Source organism: Galendromus occidentalis, unplaced genomic scaffold (genome assembly GCF_000255335.2).
Source record: "Galendromus occidentalis unplaced genomic scaffold, Mocc_1.1 scf7180000075612, whole genome shotgun sequence".
Lineage (NCBI taxonomy): Eukaryota > Metazoa > Arthropoda > Arachnida > Mesostigmata > Phytoseiidae > Galendromus > Galendromus occidentalis.
The window spans coordinates 19,376-38,301 of record NW_003803602.1 but is presented as its reverse complement, the minus strand read 5'-3'; the positions used below and the strand labels follow the sequence as shown (position 1 = coordinate 38,301).

At 51.7% G+C, this 18,926-nt stretch overlaps 4 protein-coding genes across 4 annotated transcripts; 3 read left to right on the top strand and 1 right to left on the bottom strand.

Moving 5' to 3' along the window:
- Positions 1-2,766: 2,766 nt before the first annotated feature.
- Mob2 (MOB kinase activator 2) lies at positions 2,767-4,726 on the top strand. The gene has a single exon (XM_003737740.2). The coding sequence runs from the start codon at positions 3,245-3,247 to the stop codon at positions 3,989-3,991; it is 747 nt and encodes a 248-aa protein (XP_003737788.1). The 5' UTR covers positions 2,767-3,244; the 3' UTR covers positions 3,992-4,726.
- A 2,324-nt stretch (positions 4,727-7,050) lies between these two features.
- On the top strand, positions 7,051-9,920 carry LOC100898446 (rhoGEF domain-containing protein gxcI). Its single transcript, XM_018639887.1, has 3 exons — positions 7,051-7,244; positions 7,375-9,533; positions 9,703-9,920. Exons 1-3 carry the CDS (start codon positions 7,051-7,053, stop codon positions 9,918-9,920), a joined length of 2,571 nt encoding a protein of 856 aa, XP_018495403.1.
- Positions 9,921-10,324: 404 nt separating this feature from the next.
- LOC108864370 (circumsporozoite protein-like) lies at positions 10,325-10,978 on the bottom strand. Its single transcript, XM_018639881.1, has one exon. The coding sequence runs from the start codon at positions 10,976-10,978 to the stop codon at positions 10,325-10,327; it is 654 nt and encodes a 217-aa protein (XP_018495397.1).
- Positions 10,979-13,421: 2,443 nt separating this feature from the next.
- LOC100898298 (uncharacterized) lies at positions 13,422-14,641 on the top strand. The gene is made up of 5 exons (XM_003737738.1): positions 13,422-13,672; positions 13,782-13,997; positions 14,083-14,218; positions 14,342-14,471; positions 14,556-14,641. Exons 1-5 carry the CDS (start codon positions 13,422-13,424, stop codon positions 14,639-14,641), a joined length of 819 nt encoding a protein of 272 aa, XP_003737786.1.
- The last annotated feature ends 4,285 nt before the right edge of the window (positions 14,642-18,926 follow it).

Sequence of the window (18,926 nt, the reverse complement as noted above, 5' to 3'; positions counted from 1 at the left end):
TCCAATAGAACCTTTCCTGGAACACCGACACGGAAAGGTCCGGATCGCCAGTGGAACCATCGGGGAAATTTGATAAGCCCGAAAAAAAAAGTCCGGGCTCCCCTTCACCGTTTCTGCTAGAGATAGCGCGTGGACAAAATATGTTTATGTTCTTCGGAGAATCGGGTAACATTCATCGGGGACAGCCGATTGAACTCATGCCGTTATCAAGCCTGTACAGTAGCACAACCGTATCATCGCTGATGAACGAAAGCGGAAGCCGCCGAGGTAAGAATTTGGGCTGCTCCTCTCATTCTGGCTTTGCCCGGATTGCTTCGGCGCCTCCTCCTTATTTTTGTCCACCTATTGCCGGACCATCGTTTCCGATAACGATAAGCACGTCAACAAGATTGTCGGAATCGCGAAAGGATGAAGCTTGCGTCGGGAGACTTTGTTCCTTGTGTCGCAAGCAAGACAACGTCTCTCTCTACGCAATTGCTTCCCCATCAAGACGAGCATTGTCCGAGTCGTCCTAAGGGTATGAGAAGTTCACCCATCAAGTTCCGTTGGCAGCTACTTTCTTCATCATCCACTGGGACTCTTACAGAGCTCGGAGGCCTGTTGTTTTCCGAGACGGATCGACTGAAAGATCATTCGAGAACGTCAAGACTCTTCTTTGTACATCCTCAGTATACAATGTGTGGCGCTTATGCGACACCATGCCGCAGCAGAGTTTCGGCACGAAACTTAAGTGGAAGTATTCCACGATACCTGTATCAATGGCTGACAGCGGAATACCCTGAGAGCGGTCGACAAAGAGTCGTCAATTGCTCACATGCTCGACTGATTCTTATCCTGGAAATGAGAACGAAGCCTTCCGAAGCTCAGATGGGCGATGCTCACGGTGACTTGCCCCGCCGCTAGTCGGCCATCCGCGCTCTGTCAGAAAGCAGTAATGCTCTTCGTGGGATAGTGGAATATAAAGATACACATAAGCGGATCCGACTGAGAAAAACGAAATGTGGGCGCTACTCAAATAGAAAAGCTCGCAGAAGAAATGAACAAGACATCGGGCACATCTCAATTGATACACGAGGGTCAGTCCGCGAGCGGAACGGATCTCCCTCATCCATTCCTTTCCCTGCTGCTGATTCTCGACCAAAGTTCCCGCATAACCGCAAACAATCAGGAGCAGGGTAGAACGAATCTCATGGAAAGTTCACTTTCGTCTGAGCGTGACGCTCCGATGTTTCATTTGAAATGAGCCTCCCTGTGTTTCTTTCCTGGATCGAACGAGGAAGATCAAGAGCCCGGTCAGGCAGGAAGCGCTCCACTTTTTTCTCCCAAAAAAGCTGATCGAATCCCAAATGGCGAATTCCGTTCGCTTGACAGCTCGGTGAGAATTATCGGATCAATGATAGAATCGCTCCATCGGAGTTTACTCCGAAGGAGTGAACAACTGAGCCTTGGATATCACCGTGTCACCGGTCACCGCGGATTACCTCAGCTCGGGGCGGAAAGCCTCCCACTTCGGCTTAAACCTAATGCTGATTCCCGCTTGTAAGATGGGCTCAGCGTATATTTTTTGGCTCCTCTCTCTTCTCACTCATCCGATAATCACAGCTTTCACGGCGCTGGACGTGATCAACGAAAGTGCGGAACACGTTTACAACGCCACAACTGAGCAGGAATTATTAAAATGATCAACGACGGCGACCGGCGGAGTCGTCAGCTTGAAACTTTTCCGGTTGCAGCTGGCTGGCCTGCAGGCTCTCCCTGCGGACTTTGCGCAGTAGCTCCTCTTCGGATAGTATCGCCGCCGCAGCATGAACCATACTTCCCTTCTGAGAGCTACCTGGCGGCGACAAATGCAGTCATTGACTCCAGCGGACAAAAAGTCGGAAAAATAAGTAATCACCACCGCGAACAAGCGAGAACTTCTAGACCTCATTGAATGAGAGCGCCAGAGAAATGTGCTGCTGCTAGAGCAAGATATTTCCCAAAAGAAAGTGAAAAAGTAAAAATGGAACACCATGCGGAGGGCAGAAAGGGAGAAGAAAACGCGAAGTTAATCTGAGCCTCCAGCGACGAGCCTGCGACCTCTTCGTTGATGGCATGCGAGACTATGGGAGTAAACACTTCCCGTGAGACTTTCTCTTGTTTCACGGATATTTCTAATTGAGGAGAAAAAGCTGCTCATTTCCCAGCACAAGCGGCAGCACAAACCACCGCTCGGATCTTCGCCGAGAAGATCATTGTGTCTAGGTGAAAGGAAGCTCCCGTCCCGCGTCTCCTGTTTTCGGCGCCTCGCGTGTAGCTCGCAGTGACTCCAACGACGTAGTCCGAATAGCATCTAGGAACGAGCAAGGGAAGCTACCGCGAAATCAATTAGCGCGGGCTTCATTCCTGCGCTAATGAGCTTCCCACGAGAGCTGTATGGGAGAGTCGAGCTTTGCGAAAACGGAACAATCCATTCCCCCTCCGGATCATCGAACAATTATGTCTCTCAGAGTGGATACATCTGAGACCCTCGATACTCCTTTTTTGAACCCATGCATTCCATGTCAGAAAAGAATTTTCTCTCCTAGGCCTCAGAGAGGAAGTCCCTGACACGCGGGACGTCAGGGAAGTCAGATTCGTTCGAGGCCATTATTCTCGATGAAAATCAGAGGTCAAGACGAAGGAGGAGGAGCCCAAGTTGAAATGCCCGCGCAAAAGTCCGACGAGCCATGTCGTCTGCTAATGATGATGATGACGATGGTCCACAGCGGCGGCCATCTTGTGTGTTTACAAAAGCAAAGAGAAGGTCCACTACTACTCTTTAACAACTGCTGGAATTGCGGCACCTGCTAGAACATCAGCGTCTTGCTCCGCGCTTGCTCCGCGCTTGCTCTGACGTTGTACACCTGGAGAGAGCCAGAGATCTCAGCGAAACCGGACGCCTTGCATCGAAAGCTCGGAAAAACGCGAACTCTTGCAGCAGTGATGGAAGACGAGCAGTGCGATCATCGACTCTAGTGCAAACATCGGGTTGCAATGGCGACCCCTGAACAACCAGGATGCGTGGGGGTTCTGTGAAGAAAAGACATCGCTGCCGTTGTGGTGGCCTTCCTGTCAGGCCTTCGACTCTGCTGCTGCAGCAGTCGCCGACGTTGGTACGGTCACCATCGTTACCAGCGCCTGGAGTATCTTCGGGTTCGATCGGAGGAGTCCGGAGAACAAACTCCAGAAGTGCCTTCGCGCTCTCGGGCGGCCTTGAAGCTCGATGGAGCGCTTGCCAGACTATATCCGAGAGACGGTTGTGTGGCTCACCGGCCGGGGCAAACGCAAAGAGCCTACGGAGGAGCAGCCGAAAATTTACCTGGAGAATCAAGTTCTCGAGCGCACCGTTAACGAAGATGCTCTCAAAGAACTTGTAGCCTTGCCGGAAGGCCTGGATTACCACGAATGGTTGGCATTCCACACGCTCGCCTTCTTCGAGCATGTGAATATGATCTATGGAACCGTCGCAGAATTCTGCACCGTATCGGGGTGTCCAGATATGTTGGGACCCGGCAACCGTCAGTACCTGTGGTTCGACGACCGCGGAAAGAAATGCCGCCTAGCTGCGCCACAATATGTCGATTATGCGATGACGTTCACGCAGAACACGGTGACGAACGAGAATTTTTTTCCCACCAAGTTCGAAGGTGAATTCCCGGCGTCTTTCGAGTCTATCATCAAGAAAATACATCGACTCCTGCTCGCTGTTCTAGCGCACCTGTATCACGGCCACTTCAGAGAAATTCTACTGTTGGAACTGCATTCTCATTTGAATACACTCTTCTCACATTTCACACTGTTCAACGCCCAGTTCGGTCTCAACGACGACGACGTGCTCCAAGATCTCGCAGTTGCTCTCAAACTGCTGCCGAAAACAGGAGGTGTCTTGGAACCCGACGAGCGGGGCTCGACCCCGACGGCGAGTGCTCCGCAGGAGGACATTGAATCTTCGACAGGCTCTGATCTGTGACCGCTGAACAGAACGCATCAAGAAATTGCAGACAGACAACAGAGCGTCAAGCGAACCTACCATTGAACAAGCGAACGAAGGAGCAATTAGCTTTAGACAATTCAGTCGTTCCTCTAGTCATTCCCAGGAATGAATCCGATTCCCGTTGCCAGGAGAGACAGACTGATTCGATTTCAACCGCAATATAGCCTAAAATGAAAGGTGAATGTTGCAACGGCCATGTACTTAGATGACTAAAAGTAGAGAAGCCGCCGCCCCCGCAACCGCCAAGAATCGTACGGAGCCGGTGGTCGCACTGTGAACATCAACTCCGAATCGCGAATACTACGGCACGGATTAGAACGACAGGTCGATGATCTCTGGTACTGGCATCCAGAGACAACCTTTACAAAATAGTTGATGATGCTCCCTAAAGGAATCGAAGCCGAGGAACAGAGAGACCATTGCGTCTCGGTGGGTTACTGAATGGAGGTTGTTATTAGATGTTGAAACGTATTCAGCTTTTATCATTATTGCGACCATTGGTCAGCGGTCTTATTACTACGATTAATACTACTATCGTTATCACTGCGATGATGATGATAATGGATACGGATGGTAAGTGTGTATTATCGACTGATAGGTCGGAGCAGTTATCGAAAGTGCCGTTGACTCGTAGAGCCACCGCACTGAGGGTAACCGTAGCTCCGAGAAACCCAGAAGTGGATGGTGTACGGTTTCCCTTCTGTTGATGGGAGAAGGAAGTTGTTGTTAGATTTCTTGGATATTAAACTGAGTTTTAATGAGAATTGTGTTTTCGAACCTCGACAGCCTCGAGCTGCTGTAGACCGAAAAAGACCGAAGGAAGTCCCCAGGTACTTGGCTCTATTCATGTGCCGACTGATGAATGAGCGGCATCCGTATCGCGAATCGCGGAGCGCAGAGATATGCTGTTTATAATCGGGCGAGGCGATTCTCTCTGGAAACGGGGTGTTTGACCGAGGAGCTTGGGATTCTCTGGATTGTTCAGTTGGAAGCGAGCTTCTTCGGTTGACCGTGACGTTTTTCTGCTATTTTTTCTTTTCCGTTTTACGCCGCTGACGCTCATTGTGTAGTCGACGAAGCCTAGAGGGAGAAAGGTGTCAGAATCTTGACGAAAGCCGTGTGCTTCCATGACGAACGAGGCTTGCGGTTGCTTCGGTATCCAAATTTGTCGAGCCTCATTCCTACCCGCGGAGGTATCGCTCTTCTGAAAGCGAGAGACTCGTTTGTCGAACCAAGCGGAACAGTATTGTGGAATTTTTCTCATCTTCTTCGTTGGGGTACCTCAAGCTCAGCGGTAAGGAAGGATCCGACTGGGAGGATTTTTCACTCGACTTCCCCATTTTGCGCATAGTCCCGAGTCCTCCGCCGAATGTCTTGCCGGTCACCATTTGATCTTTCGACTATCCATAATGACACGCATATAAATCGTATCCTAATTCGGGCTCGACAGGCTAGGGTCAGCTTCGCTTGTTTTCTTCGGAGACTTCGAGAGAGACCAGAGCCCGATTCGACTCGGAGTCGAAGTCGGGAAGCTTGAACCAGTTTCCAAAAACTGCTCTGCTCTAAGCGGCGAGGGGACGATCCGCTGGAACTTACGGCAACAACGGCGACATTGTGCACTCAATTCCGAAAACGATTCTCGAACCTCTGCTGGCCGTAATGATCGATCGGACGACGTTAAACAGAACAGAGAGGTGTGCCTTCTCGGTCGAGCGTCGTCACCCCGCGTTCGGAATTCAAAAAGCGTCTTCTCTTAATGCGATTGCACCGTCCGACCGTCTGACCGCTGCGCTCATTCGTTCGTCCGCTCGTCCGCTCGCTGAACCGGCCGGTCGAGCGTCAGCCGATCCGTTTCTTCGTTCTTCGCTTGCTTGTCGAAAATAAAAGCTCCATGACCGTTCCCGTTGTTGCTCTGGCAGTCGTGGCTGCTGGGTCATCCGCTTAATCGTTTGTCCGACGGATGATGAGCACACTCCCACGATACGACACTCCTCCGACGGGCCCGGCCATTCGCCTGGCGTTCAGTTTCATGTCGCGCTAAGCGTGCGCTCCGACCCATTCTCGATCGACGGCGAAAATGATTGAAGAATGCAATCTCGTATCGTTATTTCTGTATCTATCAACTCGATATCAGCATCCGGAAATGAGCTCCTCGCTCAGCCGGGTCCTTCGATAATTCAGGTTTCCCGGCCTGATGGATCTGGTTCCTAAAAATTCGTTCGAACTCCTCAATGTGTCGATCCTTGAAGCTAATTGGCTCACAAAAAATTAGATCCTCCGGAAACTGTCGACTTTCGAATGTGTCTTCCATCACCGAAAGCCGGTGTGGGCTCCCGACTCCGATACAACGCAGCGATGTCCCGAAATTTTCGATCACGTCCCCATTGGTTATTGCTGAAGTCGACGGTCAGCTATTGAAGCGCTTCGATGCTTGTGAGCCCCATCCGATCAGATACTCGGAAGGAAGCGGGAAGAATCGAAAGAAACGACGGATGGGGGTTTGGAACCTAAAACGATGTGAGCGATTGCTATGAACTTGCACAAATTCACCTATTGTTCATCCGCGATCCTATGAATACACCGTGCGGACAACGGAGACGTTACCGCAGAAACAATCGCTGGTGGCGGAGTCGAGGGAACGTAAGGGAACGAGAAGTCGAATGATCTCCAGGCGCAAGACGTATGCGAGAATCGTTTAGGAAACGATTTCCTCATTCGATTACAATGAGCTTACAAGATTGCAAAAAAAAGAGGGTCGAGTTGTGAAATTGAAATAAATCCATAAATCACTTCCGATGAGCATAGCGAGTGGCTTACTACGCGAGTAACAAACGACCGATGTGCTTCGGTCATGAAAGCCGACGTGAGAAGAATTTCCGCGTTGAACATTTCTCCTTGCTTCACAATTTCGGATGAGAATGACCAGCATTCCGGGAGGACAGAACGGAATGCAAGTGACTCCAATTGAATGCTTCGTTTCAGATGTCGCTGCGTTGAGGAAGAAGATTTCTCACGGATAAGCGTAGTTCGAGGGAATGGGCAATTCGAACTCACAACAGCTTCAGCTAGATCCGGAAAAATATTTTCTGCACAGAGACCGAACATGGAGCCATCATCAGGGGCATCTGATAGTGCCGCTGACGGACGCTGTCATTCAGCGGAAAATGCTCCGGAATACTGAAAACGGTGTCATCCTGCAGAATGAAGGCACAATCAGTCAGCGAAGGAGGTAAAGTCAAAAGAGGAGCTTGTACCGAGGATTTTGAAATGGGGCATTCAATTATTATACAGAGCGTTCTCCTATCCGTTCGCTCTTCTCGATCTGCGGTAGATATCAATCATCCCGAATCGCATTCCAGGTCCATGCGGCATCCGGACGAGGGAATGTTCGCGTTGAGTCCGAGTCGACGAACGCTCTCAGATTCAGACCTTTCCAGAACGCCATTCGACCACGTCATGGTACCGAACATGGACAGCTTCACCCAGAAAAGCGTGATAGCTGTCTCTCCTTCGAAGGCCAAAATTAAACTCCGGAAGAATAAGGGCAAGGCACCCGAGCCTCCGGGACCACCCCTGGACCCGCGCGACGCTCAGCGACGTTTCGTCCGATCGAATTCGTCTCTGTGTCCCCGGACATGGGAAAACGAGTTCAACAGTTTGAACCTGGACAGACAGCCAAGATGCGATTCGAGAAACCGGCAGCCGGTTCCGCAGAAGAGTCGGCATTCCAGGCCGGAACCTAATTTATCACGCAGCAGACAACAGGAGAAAAATGTGAACGGGTCACAAAAGTCAATTTCCTCGTTAAATTCTCACAGATCGTCCCCGCGGAGCACAGCTGCACCCATTAATATGAAACAGCGGCCGCCGAATAAGATTATCCCCGTGGAGAACTCTAAACCTCCGAGAAAATCCGTCGTCACAGATACTCCGAAACCATCGCCAGTGAAGCCGCAATTCTACTTCTCGAACATGGACGCGCTCAAAAAAGAACCTCCGAAACCCACAATCAATTCTCCTGCCGTCGACAAAATGTCGACGAAGCCAGCGTCGCCTGTTGTAAAGCCTGCACAAGTTAAAACAACACCTGTCTCCACCGCGACAGTTCAACCCCTGGTGTCCAATAAAACTCAATCCAACCGTTCGGAGGTCTCGAGGGCCGCCCCGCGACCTGTCAAAGCCGAGGCGAGATCTTCTCTGGCACCAGTCAGCAGGGAAGTGTCCAATAAGCCCAACAGCGCGAGAGACCCTATCGTGTCCCGTATCGGAGTATCAGCCAATAAACTCATTCCGCCACCTCCGCCCATCACCAAGAAGCTGCCCGAAATCCCGGTGAAAATCGAGTCGCCGCCCGAGGCTCGTGACCCTGTCAAAAGCGCGGTGCGCTCCGGGCCTACGGTGAATGTCTCTCAAAAAAATAACAGGAACAACAAAGAGAGCAACGTAGGCATCATTCGACCCATGATGAACGATAACATCGTGTTCAAGGTCAGCCCGAACTTTATCGTTCCGCCGCAATGCGCCAGTTTGCCACAAACCGCGACGCAAATACTGGACGAGCTCGACGCTACCCTGGAGAACTATTCGCAAATAAGCGCAGAGCGAAAATCAGACGATAGCGATTACTGCGAACCCGATGAACGAGAAACGAATTCTCGCGCCTCTTCGAATACTCAGAACCCTGTCCCTAGAGAGTCCGGAGTTTTCGCTCCGCAGATACCTACCCCTAAATCGCTGGAAATGCTCTTCAGACCGCCGTCGCCGAAAGTTCTCCCACCCCCGACGAGATTCAATGGCTTGGACATAATTTCTCAGATCGAAATGACGTCGCTGCCTCTCGCCGATCAGCCGCCGACGCCTCCACCGATTCCGAGCAGTTGGATGAAAACTCGGAAGAACAGTCTCTCGTCCGACGAGAACGACGGGCTCAACGAAATCAACATCAGCGTCCACCTACGACCGTGTCTCCCTCGACGACCGCTGTTGCTGGCCTCGATGCCTTCCAGATTCTCTCCCACTCACGCCTGGAAGAGTTTGGATCCTGCGGGCAGCGACGGAGACCATCATGACGATAAGAGCTTGTCGGATTGCGAGCTCAACTTCTCCTCTTCGTCTTCGTCTTCAGATGAAGACCGGAAAGAGGACAACACACTGAAAGCGCATCTGTCGGTGGATTCCGGAATAACCGGAGGATACAGTCACCCGAATCCGAATCAGTGGACGCCAAAAGAAGATTTAATCGACACGGATTCCGAAAGTACCGGAGGTGGAAACGATCTGGGCTTGTGCTCATTGCCGAACCAGGCGCGATTCACGTTACCGAGCATGTTTCTACAGAATTCGGCCGGTGTCGATTCGAACTGGTCTTTCAAAAGCGGGCCCCATTCTTTACAACAGAAAAGTCAATCGTTTGTCTATCTTCCCCCGCCGAAGACTTCCGACAGCAGTGTAAATAATATCGGACTGACAAACAGCCAGCGATCTTTATCGGGTGGCAGGAATCCCTCGCTATCAACGGGTAAGTGAGCCACGGGCTAGCAGGAAGAATTTCAGATTCGCGCTCACAATACTCAAGACACGTTATGCGAGTTGAATGCCTCGGTATTCGAGAAACGTGATTCAGACGCTTTTCGGCCTCTCACGCCTTGAAATTCTCGGAGGTCTAACTCTCACCGCCACCGTTGCAGGTGTATCGCTCAATATTGAAGCTCACGACCCCTTGCTTGAAGCAGAACGCCTGAGAGAGAAAGAGCACAAATGGATGCAGAAAGTGGAAGAGGAGTTCCGCAAGCGACGTGAGAGAGACCGCCAAGAGCTACAAGAGCAGATGCAGCTGTTCAATTCATTAACGGCGAATATCCGTCCCGATCCCGAGGGCGGTTGTGACCAGCTGCAGGTTCGCTAAAGCCAGATATCGAAGTCCCCGCTTCATGAATGCCATTGAGTAGTTAATCGTTGTAAAGTAAATAAATGTTTATCGGAGGTAGACTCGTGACCTCCGCAATTTATTGAGGCCCTTGTGGAAACCCTACTCCATGCTCTGGACTCCTTGCCGAATGCGGAACCTCCGATCCCATCAAGAGATTCTGATTCGGCCGAGGACGTTCGAACTCCTCGTTTCATCCTGGTCTCAACACCTGCATCGGGGATTCGCGCGTTGGACTAATCGACGAATGTGCTCGACGCAAAGACAACAACAGATGTCTGAAAGATAGAGAACGAAAAATCATCGGAAGCTTCAGTGTGATTTTCAGTGGAGATCCTTCGCGAATCGCTGAGCTCAAGAGATTTGATCGCCATCTCTAAATATCAAGGTTTTGAGTTCAGATCACGGATAGTCTCGAGCTCACCCTTCGATTCCGTAGTGCTGATCGTATGCGCAGTTCCCGTTGTCTCCTGATCTCCGCCGTCTGTCGTTCCGTCATCGTCGTCGTCGTCGCCGCCTGTCGTCTCGTTTTCGTCCGTAGATATTGTCGTCTCATCTGTATCAATGGGTGTTGGGCTCGACGCGTCGTCTCCGGTCGTACTGCTCATTGTTGGACAGCCACCGGTACCCTGCGTGGCCATGGTGGAGGATCCGTTGTCCCCTCCTCCACTGGTCGTCGAGGAAGAACCGTTGCCGCCTCCTCCTGTAGTCATCGAGGACGAACCGTTGTCGCCTCCTCCTGTGGTCATCGAGGAGGAACCGTTTCCGCCTCCTGCAGTAGTCATCGAAGACGAACCGTTGTCGCCTCCTACAGTGGTCATAGAGGAAGAGCCGTTGTCGCCTCCTACAGTGGTCATAGAGGAAGAGCCGTTGTCCCCTCCTCCAGAAGTCATAGAGGTAGATCCCTTGTCCCCTCCTTCAGTAGTCATCGACGACGAACCGTTGTCCCCTCCGCCAGTGGTCATAGAGGTAGAACCGTTGTCCCCTTGGCCAGTGGTCATCGAGGTAGAACCGTTGTCCCCTCCGCCAGTGGTCATCGAGGTAGAACCGTTGTCCCCCCGCCGGTGCTTGTCAAGGTAGAACCGTTGTCCCCTCCGCCGGTGCTCGTCGAGGTAGAACCGTTGTCCCCTCCGCCGGTGCTCGTCGAGGTAGAACCGTTGTCCCCTCCTCCGGTAGTCATCGAGGTGGAACCGTTGTCCCCGCCTACAGTAGTCATCGGGGTAGAACCAGAACCCCCGGGTTGCGTAGAGGATGAGTCCTCATCTCCTCCACTCGTCGTTGGCATTGGGTAGGGGTTGCTGCTCGTGGTTCCGGAGCCGTTATCGGTGTTTCCTGACGGAGTCGGTACAGTGCTGACAGGCAGCTTGAACCCGCATCGAACAACGATTTTTGTGACCTCCTCCACCCTTAGATGAAGCTTCTTGCTATTGGTTATTTCCTCGTGGTCACATGCTCGCCTTATATGAATCTTATCCAGGGGCCTCTCGAGTAAGCAGCGCTGCAATGTAAGTTATCGTGAAGGCTCCGTCGAGACTCCCCGGCAGGTGAGGAGCAATCAAATGAGTGAGAGCCTTGACAGACCTGATACTGCTTCTGAATCTCCAGCAGGGTCAAGCGAGTAGAACTTTTGATCTCGGTACGCCGTGTCTGGAGATGGAAAACTTTCAGTTTGTCGGATCCCGTGGGCGAGTATGCTTCGCACAACAAATGCATCTGGGAGCCTCACCAGTATTTCTTGGAATGCGCAGAAATATCCTTTCTTGTTGTTGCGTATATCGACGTATCCCTGAGAAGGAAAGGAATGATGAGACGATCCCCCAGCCGGGCGCATGCTCCCCGCTCCATGAGCTCCTCTGCCCTGGAATACTCACATTTAGGACCTTGGTGATGCGCCGAACCTAGAAAGGGAGCATCAACAAATTAAATGGATTTCCTCATGGGGAGTTGAATAATTGCGAGCATGGAAGATCCGGAGAGGACCAAGCGACCCGGATACTAATGATTTTACCGGGAGCAGCGGAAGCAGCCTCGATCTGCTACTCACCGCGCGATAGTCATGATACTCCAGTAATAATTTAATTTGGCGCCGGTAATTCCGCCAGCAGAAATTGTAACCGTTGTCTTCCTCAGAGCTCTCGGAGCTCACCGAGCTGCCCCCGATCCGGGAGCACTTCTTCAGCGCGCGTTTGACGCTCAACTTGTACCCCCCAGCCCTCAAGAGATCCATTGGATTTCCGGGGGCCTCAGATCGCGCTTCCTCTTTATCGAAGGCATTCTCCTCGGACGACGAGCTGCTGCTACTATTCGGATCTGCTCTCGCTGCCTCCTCTTCCGATCCAACTTCTGACACGTTGATATCCTGCTCATTCGTATCCAACCAACGCCGTCTACCGTTTTTCTTCTGCTTTTTCCGTTGTTTCTTGCCTTTTGCAGGTCGGAGACATGCCTCGGAACAGAAGAAGATTCATTGTCTCTTCAGTTCTACTTTTATATTCGCTCCCCCACCCACCCGCAGCGATTCTCACCGAATATTCGTCGATGAGCTTCGACGCTCGTTGCCTCATAGAATTGGACCAACCCTCGTCCTCCTGGGGGTGGATTAGGGATAAGATTTCGGAGCAGCCCATAAACAGAACGGTCTCAATCTGATCGGAGGAGATCATTCAAGAAAACTGACGGAGGCAACCCCATAATTTTGTTTACCAAGACGGCAAGCGTGGTACATCGATGAAATTCCACGTTGTAGATATCGACAACACCCTGCAAGGAGTGGCGAGTAATCATACTACGTTACATGATTTCCGAGTGGCGATCCGAACTCTCGATCATGCGGTCGCTGCTGGTCGAGTCCACGGTTTCTTGAAACGTATCAGTATCCAGTAGGTCGCTCACCCGAACACTTCGGACGATATTATCCCCGTCCCTACGAATTCCTTCAAGTTGACGCTTGTAAGTCTGCCAACAGCCTGGATCGGATATCGACTCGTAGAAAAAAGTAGGGCGTGCGAAACTCGCGGTGACGGAAAGATATCTTTCACGACTCACGATCTTTGCTGGCGAAAACGACTTGTAGAACGGAGAGCACTAATATGGAAATGAGAAACATTCTGCATCTGGAGGAGCGAGACTTTGGATTGAGTCGCGGGACTGGACGCCCCCACGTCTTATAGCGCCCTCATAAGGAATATATGCGGTCAATTTCAGAGTATCGTCGAGCACAGCCTGGATCATGCGGGCGCAACGCCCAAGCTGGAGTCTCGTATATCGATTCCATTAGTAGCTTCGAGCCTTGATTTCGCGTGCCGCTCCGAGTGACGATCTTAATCCCGGGAAGACATGAGCACGCACGTAGGGTAGCGGGGTAGCGGCTGGGGGGACGTGCCGTATCTTCGCGCATGGCCGTATGACGCGGCGGTGTATGGACACCCGACCCTGGTGGGTTTCAGTTTCTCAGTCTCGACCGCAAGAGCACCTACAAGCATGAAAACCGCAGAGGAAGACAGGGCAATGAGTCTCAAACTTTTCGTCCATAGTGCGATCCTCGCCACGGTAATCATATTCTTGATTAAAGTGGCGGGATACGCGGATGAGCTTCAGCAGAGCCGGTGTCTCCTAGGAGTTCCAAAAGTTCTGCAGAACGCTTTTGTGCCGCCCTTCAATTGTTCGCTCTGTGAGCATCTGGACGAAGTTCCGTGGATTCTGAGCAACGAAACCGACCAGTATTCGCACCTGTGAGTATCGACCAATCACCGGGAAGGCTCATCTTCGGCAAGGGAAGAAGGCAGTAGCGCTCAGATCGGCCGCGATCCTCGAAAGTTCGAGTCTGACTCACTCTTCCAGGATCTTAAGAAAAGAGGTTCCACTGGTGGTTCGCGGGGCTTATCGGAAGATCGCGTCGGAGAAGACCATGAGCTGGGACTCCCTCAAAGAGATTTACGCGGGGCGAACCAAGAAGGAGACGTGCCAGTTCTTCCCCTACAAAACCGAGTTCAGAGACCTCGAGGATGCTCTACAAATGTCGCATGAACGCATGCAAAATCATTTTTACGTTGGTTGGTGAGTCTGAGGGTGGCTCCAGCACGTCTTGGGATAGAACGATTGAATTCGAATGTATTTCGCTGACGCAAGTCTCACCGAGCAGGAGCAACTGCGACCCGAGCATCAGCGAGATCCTGCAGAAAATGTATGATGTTCCTGATTTTCTCCCAAAAGATTCCGAGAGGTCAGCTCTGGAGTGGTTCTTCGTTGGAAATGCGGGACAGGGAGCTCACCTACATGTGAGGGAATTAGACCTACGTTCGCAATATCAGAAAGACCATCATCACCGTTAATTCGAGGTGTGCGAGAGATCTCTTTCCGATGGAAATTGTTTCTCGATTCTGAATTCTCTCTTGTTGCAGCTGGATCGCTTGGACAAGCCGTCTTGGCAAGCCCAGTTGGGCGGATCCAAACGTTGGACGTTTGTTCCTCTCTACGAATGCTACTTTGCGTGTCGTCAGCTGGAGATAGTCACCTACCCTGGCGACATCAGTAAGGCCACTCTTGAACCCCCTAGTGTCGACAAACCTCCTTGTTCTCGAAACGCTCGATATCAGAACTCTTTTCATTCCACAGTTCTCCTCGATTCGAGCATCTGGTACCACAAGACCGAAGTCTTCGGGCCTGAGCTGAGTATCGCCCTCGGATCAGAATATGACTAGGGGTTCGCTACGGCGCATAAGTGATAGGGGGATCATGCATGGGTGTCTGTGAACATTGATGTTGATGGTTTTCGACGAAATTTGTGGTAGCTCCGATTTCGACGACATGTTATTTGCTTAGTCTTCACCAGTCAGCCCAGTCTTGGGTCCAAGGGGAAAGGGGAAAGGGGCCAAGTGTTGGGCGAGAAAGGATTTCCTTGAACTTCAAAATGATATCAGGCCTCGCGGCTTGTCAAACTCGACTGGGATGCCATCGATGACGTCATTCGTCCTCACAGTACCACGGGGTTGCCTCAGGCAGCGAACGGCAGTCTTCATGGCACTGGAAGACTAAACAATTCGCATGACCCGGTATTCTGCGCTACGGGCTCTTCTCCTGCTGCGATCATCTGAATGTCGTTCGTCAGCGCGTCGTCCCGTACTGATGCCATGAATAAAACAATGATGTGGAGATGTTCCTACATGTTTGATATATCTGTCTTCCCTGAATGTCGCCGGTCTGGCGGGGAATATGGGGTGTTGGATTCGAGGAAGACGCAGTCATCTCGCGATTAAAGTCTGAAATTTGACATGTGACTCTCAACCATTCCACAGCGCAATGAGCACGCATTCAATTTGGAGGGTACGAAGTTACCGTTCCGAGACGCAATGTTTTTTTTCGGGGGTCGGGACATCTCCGCAAGTTGCGGATTACCAGGTGTCGCGATCTATCCGGGGTGTACACCCCATACAAATTGACAACCACATGCATAGGTAAGGGTGTCGTTGATGCCTGTGATCAGTCCAACCCAAGAACGAGAGAGTCGAACATTCAACTTCAATTCTACGAGAGCCTCTGCGCCATCCGGAGCGACCTTCTTGCCCGAAAGCTTTACCCTCGTCTCTGCTTCGTCTCCTGAGTGAGTGTGCAGCGATGCTGACCACTACCGCGTCCTCCCGCATAAGTTTCCTGTCTGAGACTCCGGCCGGAGGCTCGAATTTACGGAGATCGGTGCTCAAAACATGTTTCTGAGAAAGCTTCACCCTGCAACCCGAGGAATCGAGAATCGCCCCTTGAATCCATGAGAGCTGTCTCTCTACGGGGAGCCGGGGATCAGTTTTTCGACTTCCAATTTCTGACTCAGAAATAATTCCATCATCTGGCAAGATCATCTCCGAGTAAGTCCTCCTTATTTGGGTATTAGGGAGAGATTTTTTTTCCTAATGCCCCTCAGACCTCAGAGCGGGATCGGATTCTAGATATTCCAGAGCAGCGCTTCCAGAGAGAGGCTCCAGGCTCCCAAGTGAAGCATTTCTTCCTCCGCTACTTCTCCCGTATCTATATGTTTATATCCGTTTCCGAGTTCCTGGTTCACAGGGACGGTCTCGGCCAATGGACTTTGGGACCCCATAAACTGAAGTTCTCGACCAGCCCAAGCATCGAGAGAATTAGGACGAAGATGGTCGGGGAAGACTCGCAGAGCTCCCCAAGAAGACTGAATTCTCCTCTGCAACTCCTCCGCTATCTTTAAGCGCTTCCCACCGGATTCAGGGAGGCGGTCTCGAGGGCCGTCTCATCCACCGAGCTCAATGGCCTCCTGGGGAATCAGGATCTAGATCCACGCAGTTTCCAACTTTTCTGCAAAGTTAGATATCAGAGGACAAGTTCTAATTATACTGAGCTGCGATCACCAAAAGCCAATAGTATCATATCGTTTGCAGGCGCGGGAAATATGCTCTCCACCGTATCAGCGTCGAAGCAGCCCTTGTGTCGACCAAAGTTTCCGCGCCTGTATACCTTTTGGTATAACCGGCCCGACGCAGTCCCTATGACCCAGCCTCGGGCGTTGTTCTCGAGCGTTCCCGTTCCAGCGCTCCAGTTGACGTGTTCTCGTCGGCCTCGTTCCAGGTAAGCCCCCTCGAGCCCTCCAGGGGCGTCGGATGGCGGCGATGAAGAACATTTCTTCCGGGCAGGTGATGAATCGTCTCATTGTTCAAGACATGAGCGGATCGATTTTGCAGCGAGACGCCGGAGAAATCGATTTTCGGAGATGAAAATGACAAAATGTCGATGATGATGTGCACGATCGAATATGGGACTCATCCACAAGAATCAAGATAAGATAGTGTGAAGAATTTCAGAGCGAGTGTGAATTAGCTCAAGGAGTCTAGACTTGTATCACCCTCCCACAGCTTCCGGACCGGGCCATGTGTCTCACTCGTTTCCCCTGTGGTCTCGCGTAGAACATCGGGAAATTCCCACATCAGATTCCCTCCGGAGGCGAAACTCAGAAATGCCGCCTTCCCAGACTGCAACGGTCCATTCAGCGCGTGCTCAGGTTCCCCCTTGCCTCCCTCCTCGCCCGCTTCACTTTCCCCGAACAGCAGTTGGTGGCGACGTTACGGAGAGAAAGGCTGCGAGATCGAGTCGAGCAAATACATTCCGGCTCGAGCCATCTATGTAGACGGAAATCCACGCATTACCGCTTCGCGAGCCTCACTGCCGTCCCGTCAGGAGATCCAAGAGATCCGATTCTCGCAAACTCTCGGACCTCAGGAATCGCCCCGAGATCGCACATTGACGCCGGGTGACAACCCTCATCTCGGGAAGCGGTGAGTTCCCCCGTGTAGAGACTCATAGGGGCTGACGCTCGATTGTCTTGGTCATGGATCGGAGGCTTCAAAATTCGTCTAAGAACTATTGATCTAAGAACTAACTTCGATCAGAAACGGGAGAGCCTCCGACGAATAATTGACCATGGAGGCCTTGATGTTGTTGAGAATACACCAGGCAGAGCGAATGGCGGTTTTCCGACGAACGTGACTCATCGCTCGAGAGAGTTCTAAAGCTGTTGCTGTGCACGGTCGAATGGCAGAATCAAGATCCGTCCATGCTGGACGACTTCTGGCGTTATACCGCCCATGTGAGCAGGATTCAAAAGCATCCTCAGGATGAGCCCCTCTCGTTACTCACGAGATCCAGTTTTCGAGGCGATGGGAATTCCCCCCCTTCTGTGCCTCAGATGGACTCCAGTAGGCGAGCCGCCTGTGAAAAGCCCGAGCTCCATTCTCCGAAGAGCGAAATACCGTCGGGGCGCTTCCACGATGTCGGCGAATGATCCGCACGCTCAGACACAAACCTAACAATAAGAGAAACCTTATCTGAACACAACACTGATCCGGCGGACACCGCGCGCTGCTTTTCCGTGGCGCCCTCGAGAGAGTATATCGATACTCCTGTTGAGAAACATTGAATGCTCCATTGGAATCAGTCGGAGCCGGATAGTGAGTTCAGTGGTTCTGCCCTTCCAGCTCCAGTCGGCAAGGATCAGTGGTGAGATAGAGAGGTATGGCGGAATCAAGCGAGGGTGTCTCACATGAGATAGACCGCGCACCGGGTAAACAAGCCTCTCACCACTCACAACAGAGCTCGAGTCCGAGATGGCTTCTCCACACCAGTGGAGCTCGAAAAGCTTGCCGTGGCTGTTCTGAATTGCTTCGTTCACCTCTCCGATCAGAAGAAGCGACGCGACGCTCAGCGGTGAAGCCCGTCCTCTTCCCGACACCGTCGTATACGGTACATGGTTATATACGCCATCAAATGGTTCGCGATAAACGATAGGAAGAAAAAGTCGGAGACTGCTCCTGATGATAATAGCTTAGGGGAACCAAGGCTTTCGATCCGAGCGCTCCCTCTGAGATCCTCCGTTCATATGTATGTGAGTCCAGCCGCCGAGACTGGGACCTAACTGTGAATCGGGAGTATTATTCGTTTTTTAGCAGCGACCTTCTCTGTGTTTCCGGGGAAATTGGTCTTTCAGAGGAGCTCATTGGCACTACACTCGCTTTCCGAGCAGGCGATCTTGGGATGGAAAATTCTGCGAGTTCTGAGATCTTATGAACGGCACTACGGCACCGACCGCCTTCGTATCGTATCGTCTGATGAACTGCTCAACATCTCGATTTTCAGTCTCTGGCGAAAATGTTCCAGCCGTATCCGCGTCGTGCCGCGGGCTCAGGACGGATCCGTGTCTCGAACTTCGATCTCCCTTCTGATCCGGGCCGTGGAAGAAACTTTGGCGATCCATCGACATCATTCAAACGGAACCGAGGAGGAGCGCCTCGACAATCGTCTAATTACGATTCGAGAGGTCAGTGGGTACCTAGTTCGGTACAGTCTACTCCATGTGGAAGGGAAGCCCGGGAGTCGCATGCGTCCGATGAGTCGGAGCCAGAACAAGATATCTGCGTCAGTTTGACCGTAGGAATGAGCATGGTAAAACCCAAGCGCGAAAATCACATCTCG